This window comes from Numida meleagris, chromosome 1 (assembly GCF_002078875.1).
Source record: "Numida meleagris isolate 19003 breed g44 Domestic line chromosome 1, NumMel1.0, whole genome shotgun sequence".
Classification (NCBI taxonomy): Eukaryota; Metazoa; Chordata; class Aves; order Galliformes; family Numididae; genus Numida; species Numida meleagris.
The window spans coordinates 85,318,192-85,339,865 of NC_034409.1; the positions used below are offsets into that span (position 1 = coordinate 85,318,192).

Sequence of the window (21,674 nt, forward strand, 5' to 3'; positions counted from 1 at the left end):
CATTCAGTTGTCAAGCTCTGAAAGTACTCAAGCTCTTTCTGAGGCCTCTGGACTGGGCAGTTCAGGTTTGGACTGGTTTCCTGGTTTACTTGACCGGAAGAATCTTGAGTACATGCACTTGATATGATTGCATGGAGCTACTCTCCAACCACTTACTTGCATTTAGAATAGCATTATTTTCCCTCCCCTTGCAGCACACACTATTCTGAGATTTCAGACCAGGATTGCTCTTGGCTTACTCCTTCAGTTCACGTAGTGTTTGCAGTAAGTCCACACAGAGAAAAGTTCTAAAACTTTAAACAGGTCAAAGCTTTGCTTCGTGGCTTGTTCTGAAAGGAAAGCGGTGGTGGGGAATCACTAACAATTTCAGAAGAGGTCCTGAAGTAACAGCTGTGGTTTAAATTCCCTCTGAGCAGCAGGGAACGGCCAGTAATTTCTCACAGCAGCTCAGCTCTACTGAAGTAGATGTAGGAGTGTAAACACTTCTACAGAACACTTAGAGCTCCCACTTCTCCACATTCCTGTATATCTGAACAGTCACCGGGGAGACACACAGCGTAAAGGTACAGAGAAAGAGAGCTATGTCCAAATTTACAGCAGCAGTTTCAGAAGCTCAGTGTGACAGCAACAAGAAAATCTCTCACAAAAACAACTTAAAATGACTTTATTTCAGTATATTAGCACAATATTTACAAAATCATTTCATGTTTCATAAATAAAAACATACTCTTGAGTAAAGACTATAGATATTTAAAATGCCTATGCATTTATATATACACGCATACATATAAACACGAATGGCATCATACAGTTGTGAACTTTGGTTTTAATTACTGGTGGGAAAGGGCTGGGCAGATCAATGACTTCTTAAACTCTCACTGTTAAATTTGCAACTACAAGAAACCCAGAGCAGAGCCCTTAGCAACAGCACACCGGGTTTCGCTCATTTCTGGAGCAATTGATTCTGCAGGCTGTACACAGACACTGAGTTCTACATTTTTCAGTAGTACCCTAGTAACAGCCTGACCTCATCACCACAGAGACACACAACAGATTCTACTGCAATTAGAATTACAGTAGTTAACATAAAGCTATTATATGTGGTTGTTTGTTTGTTTGTTTTTTTAAATAAGGCAGGATAGCTCAAGGGAATTCCAGTATGTTTTGTTTAATTCCCCAGTTGCTCTACTTACAACTAACCAAAAAGAATCGCTAACAAATGAGGAGCAAATCTCTATCAGATAAATTCTGATATTGAACTGTTAACAGAGAAAAACGTCTCCCATCTCTAGGCAGATCGCTATGCCTATGGAAAGACCTGGACTGAAAAGATTCATATGCTAGGAGCTGAAACCTGATAGGAATATTCTCACCGACAAACAAGGAAATCGTATTTGCATCTTGAACATTTTATCATGAGTGTCTACACTGTGGCCAATTTCACTTATTTTAGTGAGGGCTGGACCAAGGGTTGCTTCAGTGGCTCAGCCCTGCAGCCCTTGCAAGAGGACTGTTTATTAGAGTGAATATTCTAAGGTTGAATACTTCAATTCCATTTAGTTGAATACCCAATGCAAACTGTCTGCAGTGAGGCTTGGAGCCTGCACGCGGATGTCTGCAGCATGCACCCACAACATGGCCACATACCCTTGCTTTATAACATCCAAACCTGAAACTTGTTATAATATTCAGAATCTTTAAAGACGTGGATTTTATTATTACATTACTGTTTGGCAACAGCTTTCTGAACAAAGCTTTAAATCATTAGGAGAGAACCACGTGTGCCTCTAACATCATCCTAGTACAAATGGGAGTCGGGGCAAACTTTTCTGCAGACTGTAAATGAAGTCCAAGAGAAAGAAGCTATACTGGAACAACTCTCAAGACAGCTGTAAAACACCGAGATCTCATGGAATGTGCAGGTTCTGTAGAATCAATGCTAGTGGATTTTTATCTGTGCCACTTACGTATAGCAGCAACTAAGCCGCCTCGCTTCTCATCACCTCCTCCTACGCAAATTCTATTCTATGCACTTGTGACGTAACATCAACACCAATTTGGGTCAGAAATGAAATAACTCCTATCTCCATTCAAGAAAAGAGATTTTAAAATTGCTGAAAACACTCTAATAGGACAACTCAAGATTTTCTGAAGCATCAACGAGTTTTACAAATACACTCAGTTAAGAGAGCCTGAAATTGTGTGTGGTTCCAGTACCGCAAACGCCACAACATGAACAAACACACGAACCACATTCAGTGTGAAAAATCACTAAATGCTCTGTAATTCCCGTGCTCAATTAGGCTCCAACAGCTGAGCTGCAGCTCAAAGAAAACGTAAGAGGCACTGAGAGCTCTCTCACTGGACTAAAATATTGGCCGCCACAGCACACATGACTGCTGCCCATTGACAGGAACGTAATCGTTCTGTGGCATTAGGATAACTTGGTTAATCTCTTAAGGAGAGCTGGCAGTAAAATTTGCATTTATACAACTTTGTGTCTAAGCATATATTTTTTTATATAAAAGTTTTGCTGAAGGTTGGAAAAAGTATTTGTACAATCCCTGCTTCCTGCTTGCATCACAGACATCACTACCATACCTTGCCCATGCACACAAATAAAGAAAACAATAGTCTAAATGGTATTGCAATCGTTGGGCTGAGCAGGCCCATTATCAAAGCAGTGACTGATGATCATTTTTTGAAAGTAATACCACTAAGTATACTGCAGGGAGATGCCGTAGTGGGCAAACAGTGCTTTTTATATTCTCACCCTCAACCACACCATATATATCATAACAAAAGAAATAAAGGTCACACTTGGGCAAACACACATGTTCCTCGCTACTGCTGTGACTATATAAAATTACATCATTTATATCAAAAGCACTTTTGCCACACCATGCAAAACAACGAGTTTCCTGAATTTCTTCTCTTTGAGTAGTGCATCTTCAAGGCCACGGCGTATAAACAATGGTGTACTTCTCACACATCACTCATTTCTGCAGTAGGTTCGGTCTCAGTCTTTAATACTGAAAATTGAAGAAGATAGGTGGATATACGATTATTCGTAGAAATATTTTAACCAGCAGCACCTTGAACTGCCTAAGTTACAACTTAAAAAAAATGCCTTTTTCCCCTCTTTCCAAGTTTTCTGTTGGAAAGGTTTGAATGCTAAGCTTGTTGACAGAGTGGTAACTAACAAGTAACTGCTAGTTCAGTCTCTCCACGACAGCACAGTGGATGCTGTGCCTTGGAGTTCCTACCTGAGGCATAGGAATAAGCTGCAGTGGCTTCCAACTCTGTTTTTACTCCTAACACCAGTTTACTTCCACATGCCACGTTAAAAACTAGTGTGTTTCAACACCCGATTAATTCCCTGCAGTGTATGAGTGAACTTTCAAGGGACAGTAAAAGTCTGAAGCAGGTAGAGCTCAAAAGGTGCCTGCCTCCGGTTTGGAAGTTAGAACCCTTAACTTCGATCTGTAAAACCTTATTTAAAGGAGACATCCGTCTTAACTCCATCTTAAAAAATAAAAAGTCAGGCAAAATTGACAATTTGCAATTTCAGTGCTTTTGCGAGACCTGTCTCAACACTAAAGGAGAAGGTAAGCTTTCATAAGCTTCAAGGAGACCCGAGAAGAAACAGTCAACCTAAAAGTGGATCTCCAAGCAAAATGCTGCCGTGGTCTTCTGCAGTGAGTGGTAGCTATATCAGTCTTATCCTTATCTCACATCTTGAAAGGTTTGAAAAAAAGAATGCCACGGACTGGCAAATATCTGTTTGCTTCCTGCTATCAAACCATGGAATTGTCACGTCTGAAGCATGACCTGCTTTCCACTCTGCCTGTCTTCTTCAGCTCCTACTGACTGGCACACGTTTTCAACGATGTATTTAGCAGACACCAATGTAGCTGGACTTCAAACTGCAAAAATATTTCTATTCATATTCATTTAGAATGTAACCCTGTAGGGCGTTGAGATGAATCATGCACTTGCCGTAAGTAATCATAAGCAACATCTAGCAGCACATGGTATTTTATAAAGAAGCCTGTTCTTAAGAAATCAGCTGCCATGCTTTGCTCCAGCTAGGACTACCTAGTATCTCATTTACTATCATATTCTCAATTCATGCTTTCTAGACATGACTCAAAAATATTTCAAAGAAATTAGGAGGCTTGATGTGGCCCTACTCTTTATCTTGACAAGCAAATTGTTGTATTTTGATGCAGAAGCTTTAGGTTCAAGGTTTAGTGATACTTGGTGACAGGCTTGCTCAGTTTCCAGCAATAAATGTAACTATTTATAGCATCAATGAGTGCTCTTTTATCCTACTCCCATTAAAGGGAAGTACAGAAAAGCATGAATAAACCACCACTTTAATTTTAAATCCAAGCATCTAACCTAAAATTTAAACTCCCAAATGAGACCAATCTGATGTGTAATCATGTCAGACAAACTGCTCCCTTTCTGACTGATATGAGCTGCGGAGGATCTTTGCAAACAATGGCACACCAGGTACCAGCCTGAGCACCTTGTTAATACAGCCCCACTCATTTTTTTAATCTTACTATAAATTAGGAGGAGTCGATTCATACATAGCTTGTGTTGCAACCTTACAGGCTGTTACAAAGTAAGAAAGGATTAAACCCAACACTGGGGATATTTCAAATTGGAAGAGCTCTTAAGTTAGGCCAGGACACTTCAACATACATTTTGATGATGTCAGGTCTTCTATCATCCAGTGTAACCAATGAGAAGAAACCAAAGCGCACGTTTAGATCTTGGAATCTTAAACTGTTTTGTCAAAAAATATGTTGAAGTTACTTAAGCAGCTTTTAAATTTTATTGAAGATGTATTCCTGTTATGTTTGGTTTTAGATCAGTATCTTACACTGAGAAATAATTTAAGTGAAATCTGACTGGAGCACAACCAACCTAACGAAATCCAGAGAATTTAAAAACCATCTATAGGCAGGGAGGGGCAATAGGTTTAAAAGAAGTAGTCCTGCATGCTCTATCTCTTGTGAACTTCCAATTCAATAGGAAGAGAAGATTTAGTTATAATAACGAAAACAAGCCAACCCCAAAAGTATTAAACAACTTTCACACAAATAAAACCACCCACCAGCCACAAAAGGGTACATGCATCTTATTACACCGCATAAACATCAAAGAAGCTAAGTGCTTGACTTCCCACATTTCATCAAAATCACACTATTCAGCAGTTCTCTCACCGACCCATCCCCTTCACTGTTTACAAATATACTATTTTTCCTTCAGAAAATATGCACTTAAAAAATGCAGAATTTTTTTTTTCTCTGGTCAATTATCTATGATTTAACTAAGAGCAGCGCCTGCACTGAAATCGCCCCTCTGAGCACAAGTAACTCTGAATCTCAAAATCCCCAAGTAAATGTTAGAATAAATAGCCGAAGATGTAGTTTGACTCACCATCATTCTAACATCACTCCTTTTGTATCTTTAAAAGCCAAGCAAAAGGATTAGTAACAGGCCAGACAGCAAGAAATATTTCACAATTAATGTTCAGATTAATTCTAAAATTAATTTCAGAATTTCCTATTACTGAGCATGCCAGTTAGTGAACAGAATAAAAAAATGTTTTAGTCATCTGTTTCTCACTGTAAGTTTCCCATATCTTAAGTGCTATCAGAGTTTGATATTTCCTCAGATTGGGAAAACTATTGTTTCAATATTGTTTTGATTGACAGGAGTAGATTTTGCTACAATCACAGGTTTTCCACTAAAATGCTTACGAAGCAGTATTAACACCACCTTTTAAAGGAAAAAAAAAAAAAAAAGGGATGGGCACAATATACTGAGGTATTACAACTGTCCTAAAGCAGCCGCCGAGTGATGGCACTGGCTAGAAGCAACAGCAGCGTAGAACAGGAGGGTCTGGAGCTGCAGACATCATTTCAGCAAGAGATCAAACTTACTGACCCAGAGCCACATTAGCTGACATACATATCTGCCATCTCAGTGCTGTTGCATTGCAGACTGCAATTATTATTATTTTTAACTACTTCCATAATGAATCCCTTAATTAGAAGATAAGCCTTGAATATCACCTACCATTTAGTGGTTCTTCTACAGCTTTCTGCAAAACATTTAAAAATATATATATGTATAAAATGTCTTCATGTTTACTTTTGGCTCGCCACAGTTAAATTACTCTAATTGACATATACAGTAAGTAGTGATTCTACAAAAACCAAGAAAGCTGAATGTTAATGAAATTACTGACTAGAATTTTCCCCCGAAATTAAAAATCAGTAATTACATTCGCCGGATTATTTTCCCCATTGTAATTTTTCCCTCAGATGAAATACCTCTAGGTGGCAGCAGAAGGTACGGAACTACTACTTGTAAGCTCTAAAACCTACCGGCTTATTTCTGCAATTCGATCAATGGTTAGGAATAAAACAGCATGACTAAAAAAAAAAGTAGTCGAGCAATCAAGTGCCATTTCCTCCGAAGGAAATACACCACGGTCGTGCATTTAGTTTGGTAGATAATCATCAGAAACAATGCAGGCAAATTAGCAACTGGTTAAAATGGGCGGGTATCTAAATACGCACCTTTTCCCCCTCAGCCTCAAGAAAGAATCAAGCATCATTTTGTAAGCATGCCCCACGATCAAAATGAAGCCCTCCACCGACAGGAAGTATTCTTGGTCTTTAGATTACACAGAATGAAAGTGTATTTTCAATATCATTTCACGTCTGTTTATTACCTCAAAGCAAATATGCTGAACAGCCCTCGACGGAAACAAGCAACACATTAGCACAATTTTCACCAGGTCTACCTGTGACTTCTGTAAGTTCGTGGGTACAAGTTAGCACCCAAATTTCTCTGACACACCATTAACTTAAACCACAAGAAACACGCTTTTTTAGTGGCAGAGCTTTCCAACAATCGAATCGTTCAAAATTCCTTTAGATTTTATTCCTGCCTCCAATTCAGAGTAACGTGATGCTCACAGCTACAGAGTAAATTATGGCCATTTCTTTAGTTGCCAAATCCTCGCTGCAGTGCAAAACTACCCCACGAAGAGGAAAGCTCAAAGAGAAACAGCCACAAAGGATATTATCTCACACGTTGATTTGTATATCAAAGCTCATTTACAGTGAAAAACTAAGGAGAAAAAACGCCTCCTCTTGCTCTGTTTGCCTTCATTTTACAAGCAAACATAAGCACGTTACAAGCAGGCAGGACTGCATTTTGATTGAGGCGCATCTGTAATACACTATTAAGAATGAGCTGAGAAGTGCAATGAGCTTTGTGAATCTCCTCTTTTTCTCTCTTCTTGAAAAGAATATACATATATAAAAAATTGTAAGTTCCATCTACTTAGATTCCTCCCCTAAATAAGGAGAAGGATCCTCTGAAATACTATTATTTAAATGGAAATGGAGAAAAAGCAAAGGAGAAATCAATTTCTCTCTGTTATCAGCTCTTCCGCCTCACTAATAAGCTATTTCTTTCTTCAACAGCTAGTCTCAGACTAGACTGAAAAAGAGACCTGGGACTGCATCTCAAAAGATGGCTGGCATCTACAAAAATGAAATGACTTAGTATTTGCCACGCTCCCCACTACAGCGAAGTTTAACTGATATTTTACATTTGTTCCTTTTTACTCGCTTCTGCAAAACTTCAGGAAGCAGGAAGTTTACATTCCTGCATCCCTAGGAAGTACTGCATAATTCGATGAAAGTTACTGCTTCAAGAACAATTCTTCCAGGATTGGGGGAAAACGTGTGAAAAATCTTTTTTGTTGCTGTTGAAAAAAGTACTTTCCCATTTGTTCTGTGTGACCTAAAGACAGATACTCTGATTTCCAATTTTCTCATCGAAGCAAGGGGCATTAAAGGAAGATCAGAAAAGATCAAGGCTATCGCATTTGTATAGATGGGAATTCAAGAAAACCTTAAAGGTTCTATAGTAAAAGGCCATAGGGAAAAAAAAAAACAACACCCTAATCCTTTCTTATAAACCACCTATATAAAACCAAACAAATAGAAGTATTATGCACTCACCTTGATGGAAAAAACAAACACATTAACCAATGGTCTTAATAAATTCATGCCTAAGAGTGCATTGTAAAGACACCAAACTTCCATTCACATTCACCACCTTTTTGTGACAGCCCTCCAAACTCTGAGCACAACACTTGGTAAGGGTTGCAATTACAGTACTGTAAGACGCACTCAATAGGGACAATGAAGACCACCAACTCACTCAACATTAGACATCTGTTACACAGCCAGAACTTTTGCTTGCTACCAACCTGGTCTGAATTCGAACTAGTGAAGAAAGGCTCAGTATCTCACTAAAATCCCCTGAGCCATCTAGTCACCCCAAATTTATTAATTTTAAGCTTACCCTTGGAGTTTGATGATCTTTCATTCTGGAACCTATGATAACAAAAAAAAAAAAAAAAGAACAAGTAATCAACCAAATAAAAATATCTATACTGATTTAATTTGGAAGAGTAGCAATACAAAGTACCTGTTCAATACTATCTCTAAATTCCAAAACCCTCTAAGCACTCCTCTGCTTAGGAACTAAATCTTTACGTGCAATCTAGTATTTCACTGAAGGCATTCAGCTGTAAAAATGAGTTACACTACATACTATTCTTCGTGCTTACTTTATACAAGCTTTGTAAATGGCTCAACATAAAAAAAAAAATACTTTTATTGTTAAAAGACTTGCCTTATGCTTTGATTTCTCTTCATCTCAGCTACCAGATAGCGTGCCTTCCGTCTTATTTTTTTCTTTAATAGAATTCCTCCTAGTCTCAGGGCCTATTATTTCTGACCATGACAAACATGGTGTGCACATACTGAACTGGGAAGACCGCAAAGTTCACTGCAGACTACAGACCACTGGACAAACCAGCTCAACTCTGGAAGCAATGCATCTTCAATTGTATAGCTCTGAATCCAAACTGACAGGCTGTTTGAAGAGTCCTCGTTCACAGCTTGAAGCAAACAAAGCTTCTCTCCTCTCTCACACACAAATTATGAAGTCCACATAGTGTTACGCTGCGGTGCACCAGCTTAAGAGATGTCGGCACCACATTCCATCACACAGCGTTGATATGCTTCATGCTTACTTAGCAGGCCTGACTGGATTTTATACCTTCAGGTCTTTCCTCTTTTTGAGATCTGGTGACCAGACCAGTTTCTGAACCAAAGCGTTGCTATTTTTTGCTCCTGGCAGTAAGCACAAGCAAACCAGGATTCACTGAAACAAAAGGTCCTCATTCAAACTGCTCTTATTTTAACCTACGTCTATAACCTGTGGAAATCATTAGGCAGATATTGCTTCTTCGTATCATGCAGGTATCTACGAGAAGCTGCTGTCTACATCACCCTGTAACCCTCTGCACAGAGTTCTTGAAATTCTTTTGCTCTTTTAGATCTAACTTTCAGCTAGGTAACCGTGTAAATTCAGAGCTTCAACTATCTTACAGCTGAAACACACTTATTAGAACAGAGCGGGCGTTCCTAAGATGTCCACGGTATTTTTTTTTTATACTACATAATTGTGAGATCTAAAATAAATAAAATTAGTGCAGAATATTAGACACTACTTACAACTATAGACATAAACCAGAGCAAGAAGATCCGCAACAGCCATAACAACTAAGCCGGCAATTACAACAGACAGAAGGACTGAAGGACAGGCTGTTAAAAAAAAAAACAAGTCATGGTATCAACTGACAAATAAACTTCTGAGATATAAATGAATACTAAAATAAATAGGCTCGATAAAAACGGAAGTGATGAATTCTTCTTTCACACCCCTCCCTTAACTACTTTTGCATCTTTCTAGGGCCGTGAAGTGGGACACAGCGACTACCTGTGAAGTGATCCTGGGATGAGCTCTTTCTAATGATACTTTAAGGTTGCTGAGCTGAACTTACAGCAACAGAGCTAACATCTACCTTGTATGACCTGTGGAAATGTCCTCCTGAAACGAGTGTGAATTTCTCTTTGAGCATAATAAAACCGTCCCCCATTTTGCATCACTCTAGAACACTTCACCTGTTAGAAATCTCCTGTATCTCTATTTCACTTTTACATACTACTAGACAACACTCAGGTGCTCCTCACAAACATTTCTGTAAATATTAAACATAAGACTCAAATCAAAGCTCCACTGAAAGGTCCATCATTTCACTCAGAATGGAGAAATCTTTAGAACTCATTGCAAAGAGAAACTTTTTTTTTTTTTAAATCTCCAATCAGATAAATGATTAAAATGAAAAAAGTCTTTTGGAAATGATAAATCAGATGTACCGGTGCCTTGAACGAACCGGAACATGTATGCTCCAACTCAATATACTGCTAAGGATGGCTAATCCTAAATTCACTCTCTTCTCAGTTGCTGGGTTGTCTGGTGGTCTTCTAGGGAGGGAGGACAAAGAAGGGGGAGAACAAAGGAAAGGGTACAGCTGGGGCTCCTTTATATCAGTGGTTGATTTTCTCAGAGCTAAAAGAATGTCAGCCACCACTAGACTTAAATGGTTCAAGAATGCTTCCAAGTTTACTGTTTCCCTATTTGCCTTCTTAGTTTGTTTCAGTGCCAACTGCCAGCAATTCAGTTATAATTTGCATACAAACAGAGATTAACAACGAATTCCTGACTCATTTGTGGAACATCAGGAAACAGTTCTAGCTCTAGTAGGGATTTATTCATTTTGTTTCTAAATACTTTAGGTCTCAGTGAGAATAACACTGATAGAGGTTAATGGTTGTTTTAGGTGATTCAGGGTGCAACTAATTGTTGGAAGAATTAAAACAATTCAAAAATCTATTTTTAAGGCAATTGCTCATAGAATGCAGTCATGTCAGATATAGTCATACTAATGAGACCTGTAACGCAATAGTGCCTTTGGGCCATTCTTCTTTCACCAGATAAAAGGGTATTAACAAAGTAGTCCTACTTACATGAGTTATTTGCAAACATTCAATGTACCAAAGCTATCGTCATAGCGTTTTGGGGTTAGAAATAAACATCAGGTACAAACGAAAGTAAAAAGACACTTTCTCAGAAGATAAGTTGCTTACCTGAGACAGACAGTGCAAAGCCAACTACAGCAACTATGTAGCCCGCAGTTTGAAAGCTTATCAGAGCATATCCTTTGTGTGTTATGTCATCGAGAACTAGAAAAAGAGAGAGGGGGGGAAAAAAAGAAACGTGTCATTTTAGGATTTCAGCTATAGAGATATGGAAGGTAGACCATTCACACAAAGAACATCCAGGTTCTCCTAAATCCCCAACTCAGCCAGCCAGTGTGGGAACAAAACTGTGCAGGTCGCTCAGGGATCCAGCATTATGGGTGGATAGGTTAAACATTTTGTTTTGAGATACTATGAAGGTCAGGAAGCCAGCATGCTACTGTAGCACCTATGGCCTACTTATAAAAAAAGAGAAACAGTACATAGATAATGTGAATTGGAGAGGGGGAGACTCAGTTTTTCTACCAGAACATTGTGGATTTGGTGAATAAACAAATACTCACCCATTTTAAATAGAGAGTATTGAAGCACCATCAGCATCCCAGCAGGCAGTACAGTAAAAGCAAGACCAATCTGATTCATGCTAATAGCACCATCTGCAAATAGTTGTATGGGAATTAGTAAAACAGAAATCCTTTGTTTGAATAAAGCACAAAGTTAAAAAGGAAAACAACATCATCAGATTTTCAGAGTTCCCAAAGAGTCCCAACAGAAGTGCTTCCCTAGCCTCTAATATTTATTCAAGTCAGCAGCACGGAAAATAGAAAACAATTTGGAGAGTGCACCCCACCTCCCTGTGAACATCTATGAGGGCCTGACATTCACAGTGCAGTTTCTGTTGTATTCCATACTTTTCTTCACCGTAAAATTAGTAGGCGACAATTACGAGGTGGCAACTAACTTCATACGACAGTGTGGAAGAGATTCATCTGTGCTCTTATTCCCTTCAACTAGGAAAGCAGTTTTGTTACACTTACCCTGGATAAAAAGCACAACAGCTATAATAGCAATAACTGTGAAGATGCTACACGCTACAGGAACGTGCTTTTTCTTCTTCCGCACAGTTTCGCATTTTAACGCTTAAAAACAAAACCAGAAGAAAAAGTGTGAGGACGCTGATCAGACATACAGATTCTCCCACAAAAATACAGACTTTATTATAGGACTGTTTTCCTAAAGAAAGAAAAACTCCCAGCGGTTGGTTCCACTGAAGGGTTTCAAACCAGCAGCACTTGGAGTCTTAGGAAAAGAAGGAACAGTACAAATATAAATCGTCACACTAACTAGCCACATCTGTGTTTTTTCTGCCTTACACACTGCTAGAAGTAACATAAAATAGGAAGTGCTTGCTTCAAGCTTGAAAATTCACTTGCCAACAGACTTGGTGTATGATGAAGTCAGTAATCACTAGCAGAGAACAAACACAGTGAATAACTTCAGAAGAAATAACAAGGAGCACACAGAAAAATTAGCATCCTCTTTACCGTGTTAGAACAACATCAGATTACCAGGACAAAATAAATATTTTAGAGGGTATACACAACAGAAATCTTTCATAGTATTTTATCTACAGGTGGGTCACAGAATGTTCTTTCCTGTACTTAAAACTCTTTCATTACATTCACATGAGGTAACAGAATAGGACCCCAGTCACACTCTTAAGTATGACCACTATTTAAACCAGCAATTTAATTTGAAACAGTAGCAGCAGTAGAAAAAAAATAATCCTGCATACCTGTGCTACAAACTCCTATTGTTTCATATTACAGATACGCTTGACAAGGAAAGTTAGACACAAACACAAAATTAAGTAATGGATACACTACACTCAATTCCTAAAGGTTAATCCTGGAGGAAAACCAAACTAACAGAAAAACCCCAAACAAGCAAAAAAAGAACACCCTCTACCATCCCTCCAAAACATATATTTCATGGTGTCACACAAAGAAACATCCAGTTTAATAAATACATGTTTGTTCCAAATATAGTTAAAGGTATAGCACAGCATCACTGGATTCACAGCTTAATTACAATACTGTGCAAACCATAAGAAAAAAAAAAGTAAGTACACCCACACTTAATTAGTTGGAGGTAGTGGGATTGCTTTTCCCCAGAGAAGTCAGAGCTCACAATAAAACCAAGTAGGCTCAACTTACTCCTGTAAAACGATGGTGCTTCTCCATGGATACACATCCATGCTTATCCCAGGGCAATTATCACTTTGCTCTCAAAATGCTAAAAATGTGCAAGTTCTGGTACAAATGACAGTTCCAGAACATATCAGACAAATTAGAGAGTCTTAAATCATTATAAATAATAATGAAAAAAAAAAAACATCAAGTATCTCACATTCTGGAAATAAAATCATCAAGATCTCTATTAGTTTTTAACCTTTGAAGGTTCACTTACCACTTTCAGAGGCTCATGAAAAGGTAGCAAAGGAAAGTATATCTAGACAACTGATTGTGATCGCTAGAAACCTCTCTAAGTGTGATTATCTTCTATTTCCTGTGCACTTGACTCTAAGCAGAAGTCTGCAAACCGAAAAAGGCTGAAAAAGTTCGAAGACTGATGTAACAAATCACACCTCAGGGAGCTATCCTGAAATAGAGTAAGATATGAAGCACTCCCTACACTGCGTACATGTTGGACACCGTTGTGTGAAGAATGCCCAAGGATGTCTGACGTTGGTGGATGCATTGTCCCTGAAAGCTCTTAACAAAATCATTGATGTCAGTGTTAAAATTATAACTCTGCCAGTGCCAAGAAACTAATGTATAATTTTACAAGAAGAGACGATGAGCTTTCCCTAATATTGATTTTACGACCATAAAATGAAGAAATTTTTGCATCTAGTCATCCAGTAATGGCATGGTGAACCAACAGTGAAATAATGTTTCCTTGTTGTAATCAAGGACAGTACATCATCAAGTTCCATACATGCAAAAAAGGACATCCTCTGAAACAACACTGGCAGGAGAACCACTAACATGCAGTAGACTAGCTCTGCTACAAACAAACCTTTTAGGCTGTAACCTCATACCTTCTACAAATAAATGTAAATAACAGTTTGAGCGTTCAGGAGAAGATTCCAGACCAAACCAAAGGCTTGATTATTTGACAAAGCTTACATAGTGCCCCACTTGATCAATTCTAGCACACATTCTTTTAGATTTAGGCACCACATTTCAACCTGCACAGATGCCTTTACATTAGCAGTTTGAGGACAAATCAATAGCTGCAAAGAATTAGAGAGTCAATACTCACCAATAACACCTAACTGAGCCCAGCAAAGAACAATAATGAAGAGCAGCAACACTGCGATGACAATACTTTGTACTATGTCGAACTGTCGTTCTAGAGAATAAACAAAGAAAAATGATAGGAAGAAAACAAAGAAACAGAACGAGCTTTACATGTATTGCTCCTTTTAGGCTATCCTCTAGATTATTTAAGGTGGCATTTAATAGCTAGCCTGTTCTAACTCTTAATGCTATGAAAGCCATGACTTCTACCTATGTAATTTTCACTCTAATCTTGTGTGACAAGATATTTTTTTCCAGTATTTCTACTCACTGTAACATTTGCAAACTGCAGGTCTCAATCTCCAGTGCAACAGAAGATAGGTTTATGATACTGTGTGGCAACTCAAGCTGGCTAGCTTGTGGAACTGGCAAATAACACAGAAAAATTGTGTATTTGGCTAATTGAGGAAGTTAGGCGAGAATAATGTCCAATTTGACTTCTCCTCCGCTGCTCTACTCTATTCCCAACTGCTCTAATTCCTGAAAAACGTCCAGACGTGATAAGGAACACAGGAACTAGCCCACAATGGAGGGAAACACTGCTTCGTTAATTTTAGAAGTCGCGCATTTTCCTTTAAGTCTTCCAATCAGCATCCATTTAGCTTTTTTCTCCCTGCGCATTCCGGGTGCCTTCGGGTTGTTCAGTCACTCGTGCCGTGAGACCGTGCAGGCCACCATCCAACATGCAACCCTGAAAACATCTCCACTGAGCTGGAAAATGCAGCTGATTCCGGCGTCTCTGCAGATAACGTCATTTAAACTCACACGGCAAAAACCAAAGTTGTCTTCTCTTAAATTCCAGTTGCCACTGTCCCTCTGCCTCCACACAAATTTGCACAGAAATTCCTAATCTTCATTTAGATGCATACTCCTTGCACTTACTCTCCATATTCATTTCAAAACTCTTACCTGCAGCTCCAGAAACATGGGAAATAAGAAGCAATACCTCAAAACTTTCAACGCTAATTAAGAGCTTGAGGACAGACTGAAATCCACAAATTCCATAGAGAGCAAGTTTAAGCAGAAATTAAAGACTTCTATCATACAGAATTATTTTGGTTCAACTGTCCTGTTAAAGACAAGGCTCACGTTTCTAAAGCAACACTAATACCTAAGAGGAAGAAAAGCGTTATTTCATGGTAAGACAACATCTTTCCACATCAAATCCTTGCTTTCAGCCCTTCCCTCCCTCCCAAAATGAACAGCACTACATGCAAAGGTACATCAATTTTTGCAGATTATTTGGAAAAGGATGGTAAAAATCAGCGCGTGAAATCACCTGCACACTGGAATATTTTATCCTCAGGAAGCCCCTTGGCATTGGACTTCTCCCAAATTTTTGTTTAAGTCAGCCTTGTGGCTCACATTCTGTCATTCACATTTCTCACCCTGTGTTAATACTGACACCCAACATCAGGAAATCTTACAATGGTAGCTGTTGCATTCCCGCACAAGTTACCATAATATCAAGAGGTGGCACATGTTATCCGTACACATGCCACTGCATGATGCTATTGCCACGGGGAATATATATCTCTAGTAACAGACAGTGCGTTTCCCAACAAATTAGAATTTGCCTTGCAATAATGATCTCCTAAGTAATAACATAACTGAAGCAAAGGGCTTCAGCAGAAATTCAGTGCAACTGTGGCACAGGGACTAGTCCTCAAACTGATCAGACACCAGGGAAAGCAAGTCTGTGGTCTTCTGGTGGCAATAAACACTTCTTACTATTGGTCTTAAGCTGTGTTGTTTTCTGCTAAGACACTGCAAGAATGTCTCTTTGAAAATATCCAGCAGTACTAATTCACTGGGACTACAGACCGCCTTAAGAAACAGGCTCTGTAGCCAGTATGAGCTTATAAAACCCGGGTGTTCACTCTCTGGTTAAACAAGTCAAAGCAACTGGTATTGGTACAGGATCCCAAGAATGGAGCTCTGTGGTACTATAGTCAAGACGGTGCATGGAAACATGGATGCTATAAAACAATTACTGCTTTCTCTTCCTTAGGAGTCATACAAGATATAGCACAGTTACAACATAAACACAAGGAAATTACAAAAGATACTACAGGCAGAGAAATGGAGGAATATCTGTCAACTTTCTTATGACAAAAAAACACCTAACCTGTTACACGACAACTTGTTGCTTTATGTGCATTTTCAAAAAAAGGCACTAATATTGAACAGTAACTTCACCGCACCGTTGCCATTCTTTGGATAAGCCAAACCCCACAGGCAAATCTCAGTGACGGTGCTCGATGTGAAGGAATTACTCATGAATTGAAAGCAAACAGATCTGCAGGCTGAGAAACAGCACCGCTTGCAGGTGGCATTACCAAGTACTCTCAACACAGAGAAGCAGCCACCGAGCCTGCTGGTATGTGCTAGGATTTCAGACTGCAACATGGGACCACCAAGCAAGGTGGAGCGTCAGAGTCTAAAAGCGCTCTGCGTATGGAGATGCTCGCAATATTGCTGGGACGTGCAACATGCAAATACGAGAAACAACTGAACACATTTTCTTGTTAATACATTTCACTTAACCCGGTGCTTCACAGAAGTCAAAGTCCTGGATAAAAGACATTGTTTTGAAAGCCAACATAAGGAAGCCAGCTCCACATTAATAAGACTTCCAGACTTGGCAGGGAGTGGGAACTCATACATTAGAAACCACTCTTTAGCCATCAATATCCTGTGAAGATACTTGCACAGGAAAAAGCGTGCCATAAAAATCTTGCTCACTCCGCTACCCACTTCCTACGCGCACGCTTTCTGCGAAGTGAAGTGGAGAATAGTTGGCTCTTATAACATTGCCTCTGTAAAAAGCAATTGCAAAGCTTTAGCAATAACAGTGCGAGCTCACTGCTCAGAAACGACAGAGTGAAGGCTAATTCAAGATGGCTGTGATCCACCAGCCCATTTCAAAGCCCCCTTCCTGTACTGCACCTCCTCCTCAGGAGTCTCTCTAAAACGAATGCCAGAAGATTATGCATAAGATCTTAAACAACGGAACAAGGAACTGTTTTACCATCAGTTAAAACCTCAAATACAAGGAGTAAATTTAAAATATTTTCTAGCGTATTCTCTAAAAGCTAACGTAAGCTTGCAACTAGAAATTCTTCACTAACCACACTTATCCACTGGTGTTGGAGGTTTTTCCTCGTCGCAACTGTCAACTAGAAAACGAAATTAGAAAAATTACATCAGTTTCCTGCTTTGTAGACTTCGTACCTCTTTCAAAGTTCTAAGCATAAAGGCTAAAAAAATGCAAAAAAAAAAAACGCAAAAAAACCCCCAAACAATAATAAAATTGCATCCTGTATCACATGCAATATTTTATTAAAATAATTACCGACCTCTTTTAAAAGTAAAAGAAAGGTAGCTGTACCCCTCTCGGTTTATTTCAGGATTACATCTGTTTTGCAGAGCACATGAGTAACTCTATAATTAGGCCCAGCTGTAAACTACACAGATGTTCTCAGCAGGACACAAGTAGCGCACTCGATACTCAAACAGTTTCAGCATTTGTCACCCAGCTAAGAGCAAAAAAACATCCTAGGACAATTCTACGGTGGACAGGTAAGACTCCACATGCTATGCACATGTAACGTGTTCAGTTCTGCAAAACCCTCCAGCAGCAAGAAAAGAGTGTGCTGCACATAGCAGATAAACAATACATACATCTAGCGCAACCACCGCCTCCACAGAATACGTGGCGGAATGAATGTGTATAGTAGATACCATTATTCAACAGCAAAGGCACCAAAGCACATGGGTGGCATCAGACAAGAGAAGGTAAAATGGCTCGCAAATGAGAAATTCATCATTTGGTCACCATTATTTTTATCTAACCTTGTCTGTCCAAAGAAAACATGGAACGCTAGATAATCCTAATGACTTAGCACCTAGCAGTAGCGTTTTCAACCTCACCAAAAAACAGAGTGCCTTTAGATCAAGTTTAAGAGCTCTTATGAAAAATTTCCATTGGTTCTATCCATGATTTTTTTTCACCGCAGCTAAAGATTGCAAGATATCATTCATCAAACATAAGATCTCTGCTGCCACTCTGATGGATGTATCCATCCCAGTACCACAAAGGTATTAAGGATACGTTTCAATACGTAACGTAATAACTGGAGGGTGCTGAAAATGTCATCAACTATATAACCTAAAATCTGCGGAAAACAGATTTCATCGTATCAGACAAATAATCTTTAGCCACTACTACGTAATGAAAAAATGTGTTCAGATCTTTCCCCCAGAGACACTCCCCCCTAACTTAACACAAAATAACACGCAATAGCATTCAAGTTAGAAAGCCTGGATGCTGCACTCCGGGTATTTTCAATTTCAAATAGCAACCCTTTTATATTCATTATTTTCTCTTGCCCACAAGATCTTGTCTTTCACTCCCAACATGTTCTGAAAAAATGACAGATAACTCACCCATGCGCGTTTTAAGTTCAAATTTCGTTTGTCCTTCTCTGTTTAATTCTGTTACTTCACAACTGTAATTTCCATCCGTCGCTTCCGCATTTTTAAGTCGTAGCGAGGCAATACCCTTAGATAAATCCCGCTTAGAAAGGAAGTTAGCTGATGGAACCGACTCATGCCTGTAAAAGCGCTGTTCTGGTCCATCAAAAGAAAAAAATACTCGTTCTTCTCTCTTCCATGAAACGTACATGCTGCTGTCATTGTTCTCCTTTAGATTAATCACGATGCAAGGTAAAACAACTGTATCATTACAGGCATCTTTTACAACAGAAGCTACTCCACTAAACATCAGCTGGGTGGAACCTGGAAAGAAAAACGGAAATGGACACATTCAGCATTAGTTCTTAATATGCAAGAGAAGAAAGAAACAGAAGAAAAAGCATGACAATGTGAGACTTCAGGAAATAAGAACTCTCCCACTGAAATAAGAAATAAAAACCCTTCTTTAAGGGAGCAACAAAAGAAGAAAAACATCCACGTAACATACAGATATCACAGTCGATCATGAATGAACAACAGTACTAAGACTTTGGGCTGTCACCTGGGACACTTGCCCAAAAATGCCATACACAGAAACACTGCACTGAGGCCTGGTTTCTGCACTGTGTACATGTAACGCTGACCATAAGCAGTTCCAACGATGTTCCAATTCTTGCTGCTGAGCACACAGCTATCTAGAAATGGAAGCGTGCCACCATCCACTCCACACAGCATCCCTTACAGCCCATTAAGGGCACAGGGAAACATTTCTACCTCTACACTTCTCAGAGAAGAAAGGCAAGGCAGGTTAATTGAAAAAAAAAAAAAAAAAAAGTTGTCATTTGTTTCTCTCTCCAGGTGGAGCCAAAAGCCTGCAGATTGAGCACATTTCTTTCATTTCCCCTTTCCTTCCCAATGGAGGGGTGTACATAAAGTAACATACAAGACAAAATACTTTCTTAGCATTTGAGCATTTAGCAAGCAAAAGTGAAAGCAGAATTTGTAACAATAAGCCTCCTGTTTTATAAACCACTGCAACTAATGCATCTAGCAATATTGTTCAATGGAAAAAAACTCAGTGTTGTCATTTTATTGCTGTTATTTCTAACCTTTTCCTCCCACAGTTCTAAAAGAGCACTACTGACCACAGTTTCAAGAAAGACACAAATTCAATGCTGAGACTGGATCTGAAGATCCACTCATCAGTTCTTGAGATTAACAAGAAGCATAATGTCAGCATTACACCAGGGATCCGAAGGAAGGTTAATTGAATTAGCCTGACTGCCAAGTACAAAGGCTTTCAATTCTTCTTTCCAATATTTTCAATCATTTATACAAAACCATAGCTCCGTTGAACAGTAGCCACTCCCAGAATTCCCTGTGGCATTAATCATTCAGAAAGCCTGACTATATTTGCCTCATAAAGCCCAAAGGTGAGAAAAGACAGCTGCTTACTGTAAGGCAATGTCACCCCTATCTGTAACCACACTCATTCGCACCCTGGAGTGAGTCAGTCCAGTGACAGTATTGTAGAAAACCCCGGGTTGGAAGGGACCCAAAAGGATCATCGAGTCCCGATACTCACATGTCCGACACAGACACAGCCTTCATGTTCTCAAACCAGTCAGAGGTTACTACTGACTACCAGAGCTTGTAATTAACACATTAAACACGTACCACGCATAACAGCACTTTACAATGAATTATTATTCTCCCAGCTACACATCGTGCCACATTTTTAGCCATGTAACTCAAAAAATGAACAAAAGCAAAAAAAACAAAAAACAAACAAACAAAAAAAAAAACAACCCAAAACTGTACCCAAAACGAACACGATGGACTCAGTCGAGAATTTGCACCAACCTCATGAAGGCTCAAGCGCACGCATTTAGGAGCTCTCGAGCTTCAACTGCTCTTCCGGGAACAGATTTCACGTCTGCTTTATTTTAAGGCTACAGTAATTTAACTCTGTAGTAAATCGGTTTTTTTGTTTGTTTGTTTTGTTTTTCTCGGGGTTGCTTTTTTTTTTTTGCTTTTTTTTTGTTTTATTTTGTTTTGTTTTTTTCCCTTTTTTGAGAGTTTTTTTTTTTTTTTTAATTTGTTTCGTTTTCCTTCAGAGCTCACACACTCGCAGGAAGAATTAACACCCCACCGGCTCCGTTTCAGCGAGAAAAGCCGTTTCCAGGAAGCAACTCTATCTCCAAGCGCTCACCAAAGCCAATAAACCCCAATCCTTCTGAAGGAGCCGCAACAAACCGACGAGGATTCCCACACGGGCGCGGGGCGGCAGGGAGCCGCCGACTCCCCGTTCCGCATTCCGGCTATCAGAGCACACGGACCCACACGGGCTGAGCGCTGCCCCCGCGCACGCCGTGCGGAAGCACCCGGTGCCCGCCGAGCTCCTCGCAGCGCGCCCGCCTCCCGGCAAGCTCCCCGCCAAGCGCCCGGCCCCTCCTCCCCGCCGTCTCCCCAGGGTTGCGGCCGCTCCAACCCTCTTCTCACAGCAGAGCCCCGCACCGGCGGCCCGGGGCCGACCGGAGCTCAGCCACCCTCTCCCTCCATCCCCACCCACCTGTGCCCAGGACGGCGAGCAGAGCGCCGGCGGCCAGCAGCCACATGGCGGAACGCCAGCGGGCAGCGCAGCCTGCCACCAACCAAGCTTCCCGCAGCGGGAAAGCGGCCGGACTGGCAGCGCGCAGCCGCGCAGAGGGCGGGGCGCGGGGAAGAGGGCGGCGCGGGGCTGACTGGCTGAGGCCGCCGGCGCGGGCGGGCGGGCGGGCGGTGCGCCTCTGCCGTGAGGGGCGGGGTAAGCCGCCCACTGGGGCACTATCGCCCACTA

The 21,674-nt window shown here is 40.1% G+C and overlaps 1 protein-coding gene across 3 annotated transcripts; it reads right to left on the reverse strand.

Annotated features, from left to right (window-relative positions):
* On the reverse strand, positions 648-21,563 carry CD47 (CD47 molecule). Of its 3 annotated transcripts, XM_021400790.1 has the most exons (12): positions 21,408-21,563; positions 18,809-19,159; positions 17,491-17,538; positions 14,322-14,411; positions 12,032-12,133; positions 11,558-11,650; positions 11,103-11,198; positions 9,627-9,716; positions 8,407-8,438; positions 6,097-6,121; positions 5,455-5,482; positions 648-3,032 (listed from the first exon to the last, which is right to left on the reverse strand). In XM_021400790.1, the coding sequence occupies exons 1-11, from the start codon at positions 21,451-21,453 to the stop codon at positions 5,457-5,459; spliced, it is 999 nt and encodes a 332-aa protein (XP_021256465.1). In that variant the 5' UTR covers positions 21,454-21,563; the 3' UTR covers positions 648-3,032; positions 5,455-5,456. The 3 variants fall into 3 exon arrangements, with proteins under 3 accessions (XP_021256465.1, XP_021256485.1, XP_021256476.1); XM_021400810.1 differs by lacking the exon at positions 17,491-17,538; XM_021400801.1 differs by lacking the exons at positions 5,455-5,482; positions 6,097-6,121.

Excerpts from the sequence above, each read along its gene's own strand:
- CD47 (XM_021400790.1), bottom strand. The coding sequence starts at position 21,453 with ATGTGGCTGCTGGCCGCCGGCGCTCTGCTCGCCGTCCTGGGCACAG. Across the intron at positions 12,134-14,321 it reads GGCTCAGTTAGGTGTTATTG|CGTTAAAATGCGAAACTGTG; the intron begins GTGAGTATTGAC and ends TTTGTTTTTAAG. Across the intron at positions 9,717-11,102 it reads CTTTGCACTGTCTGTCTCAG|CCTGTCCTTCAGTCCTTCTG; the intron begins GTAAGCAACTTA and ends TTTTTTTAACAG.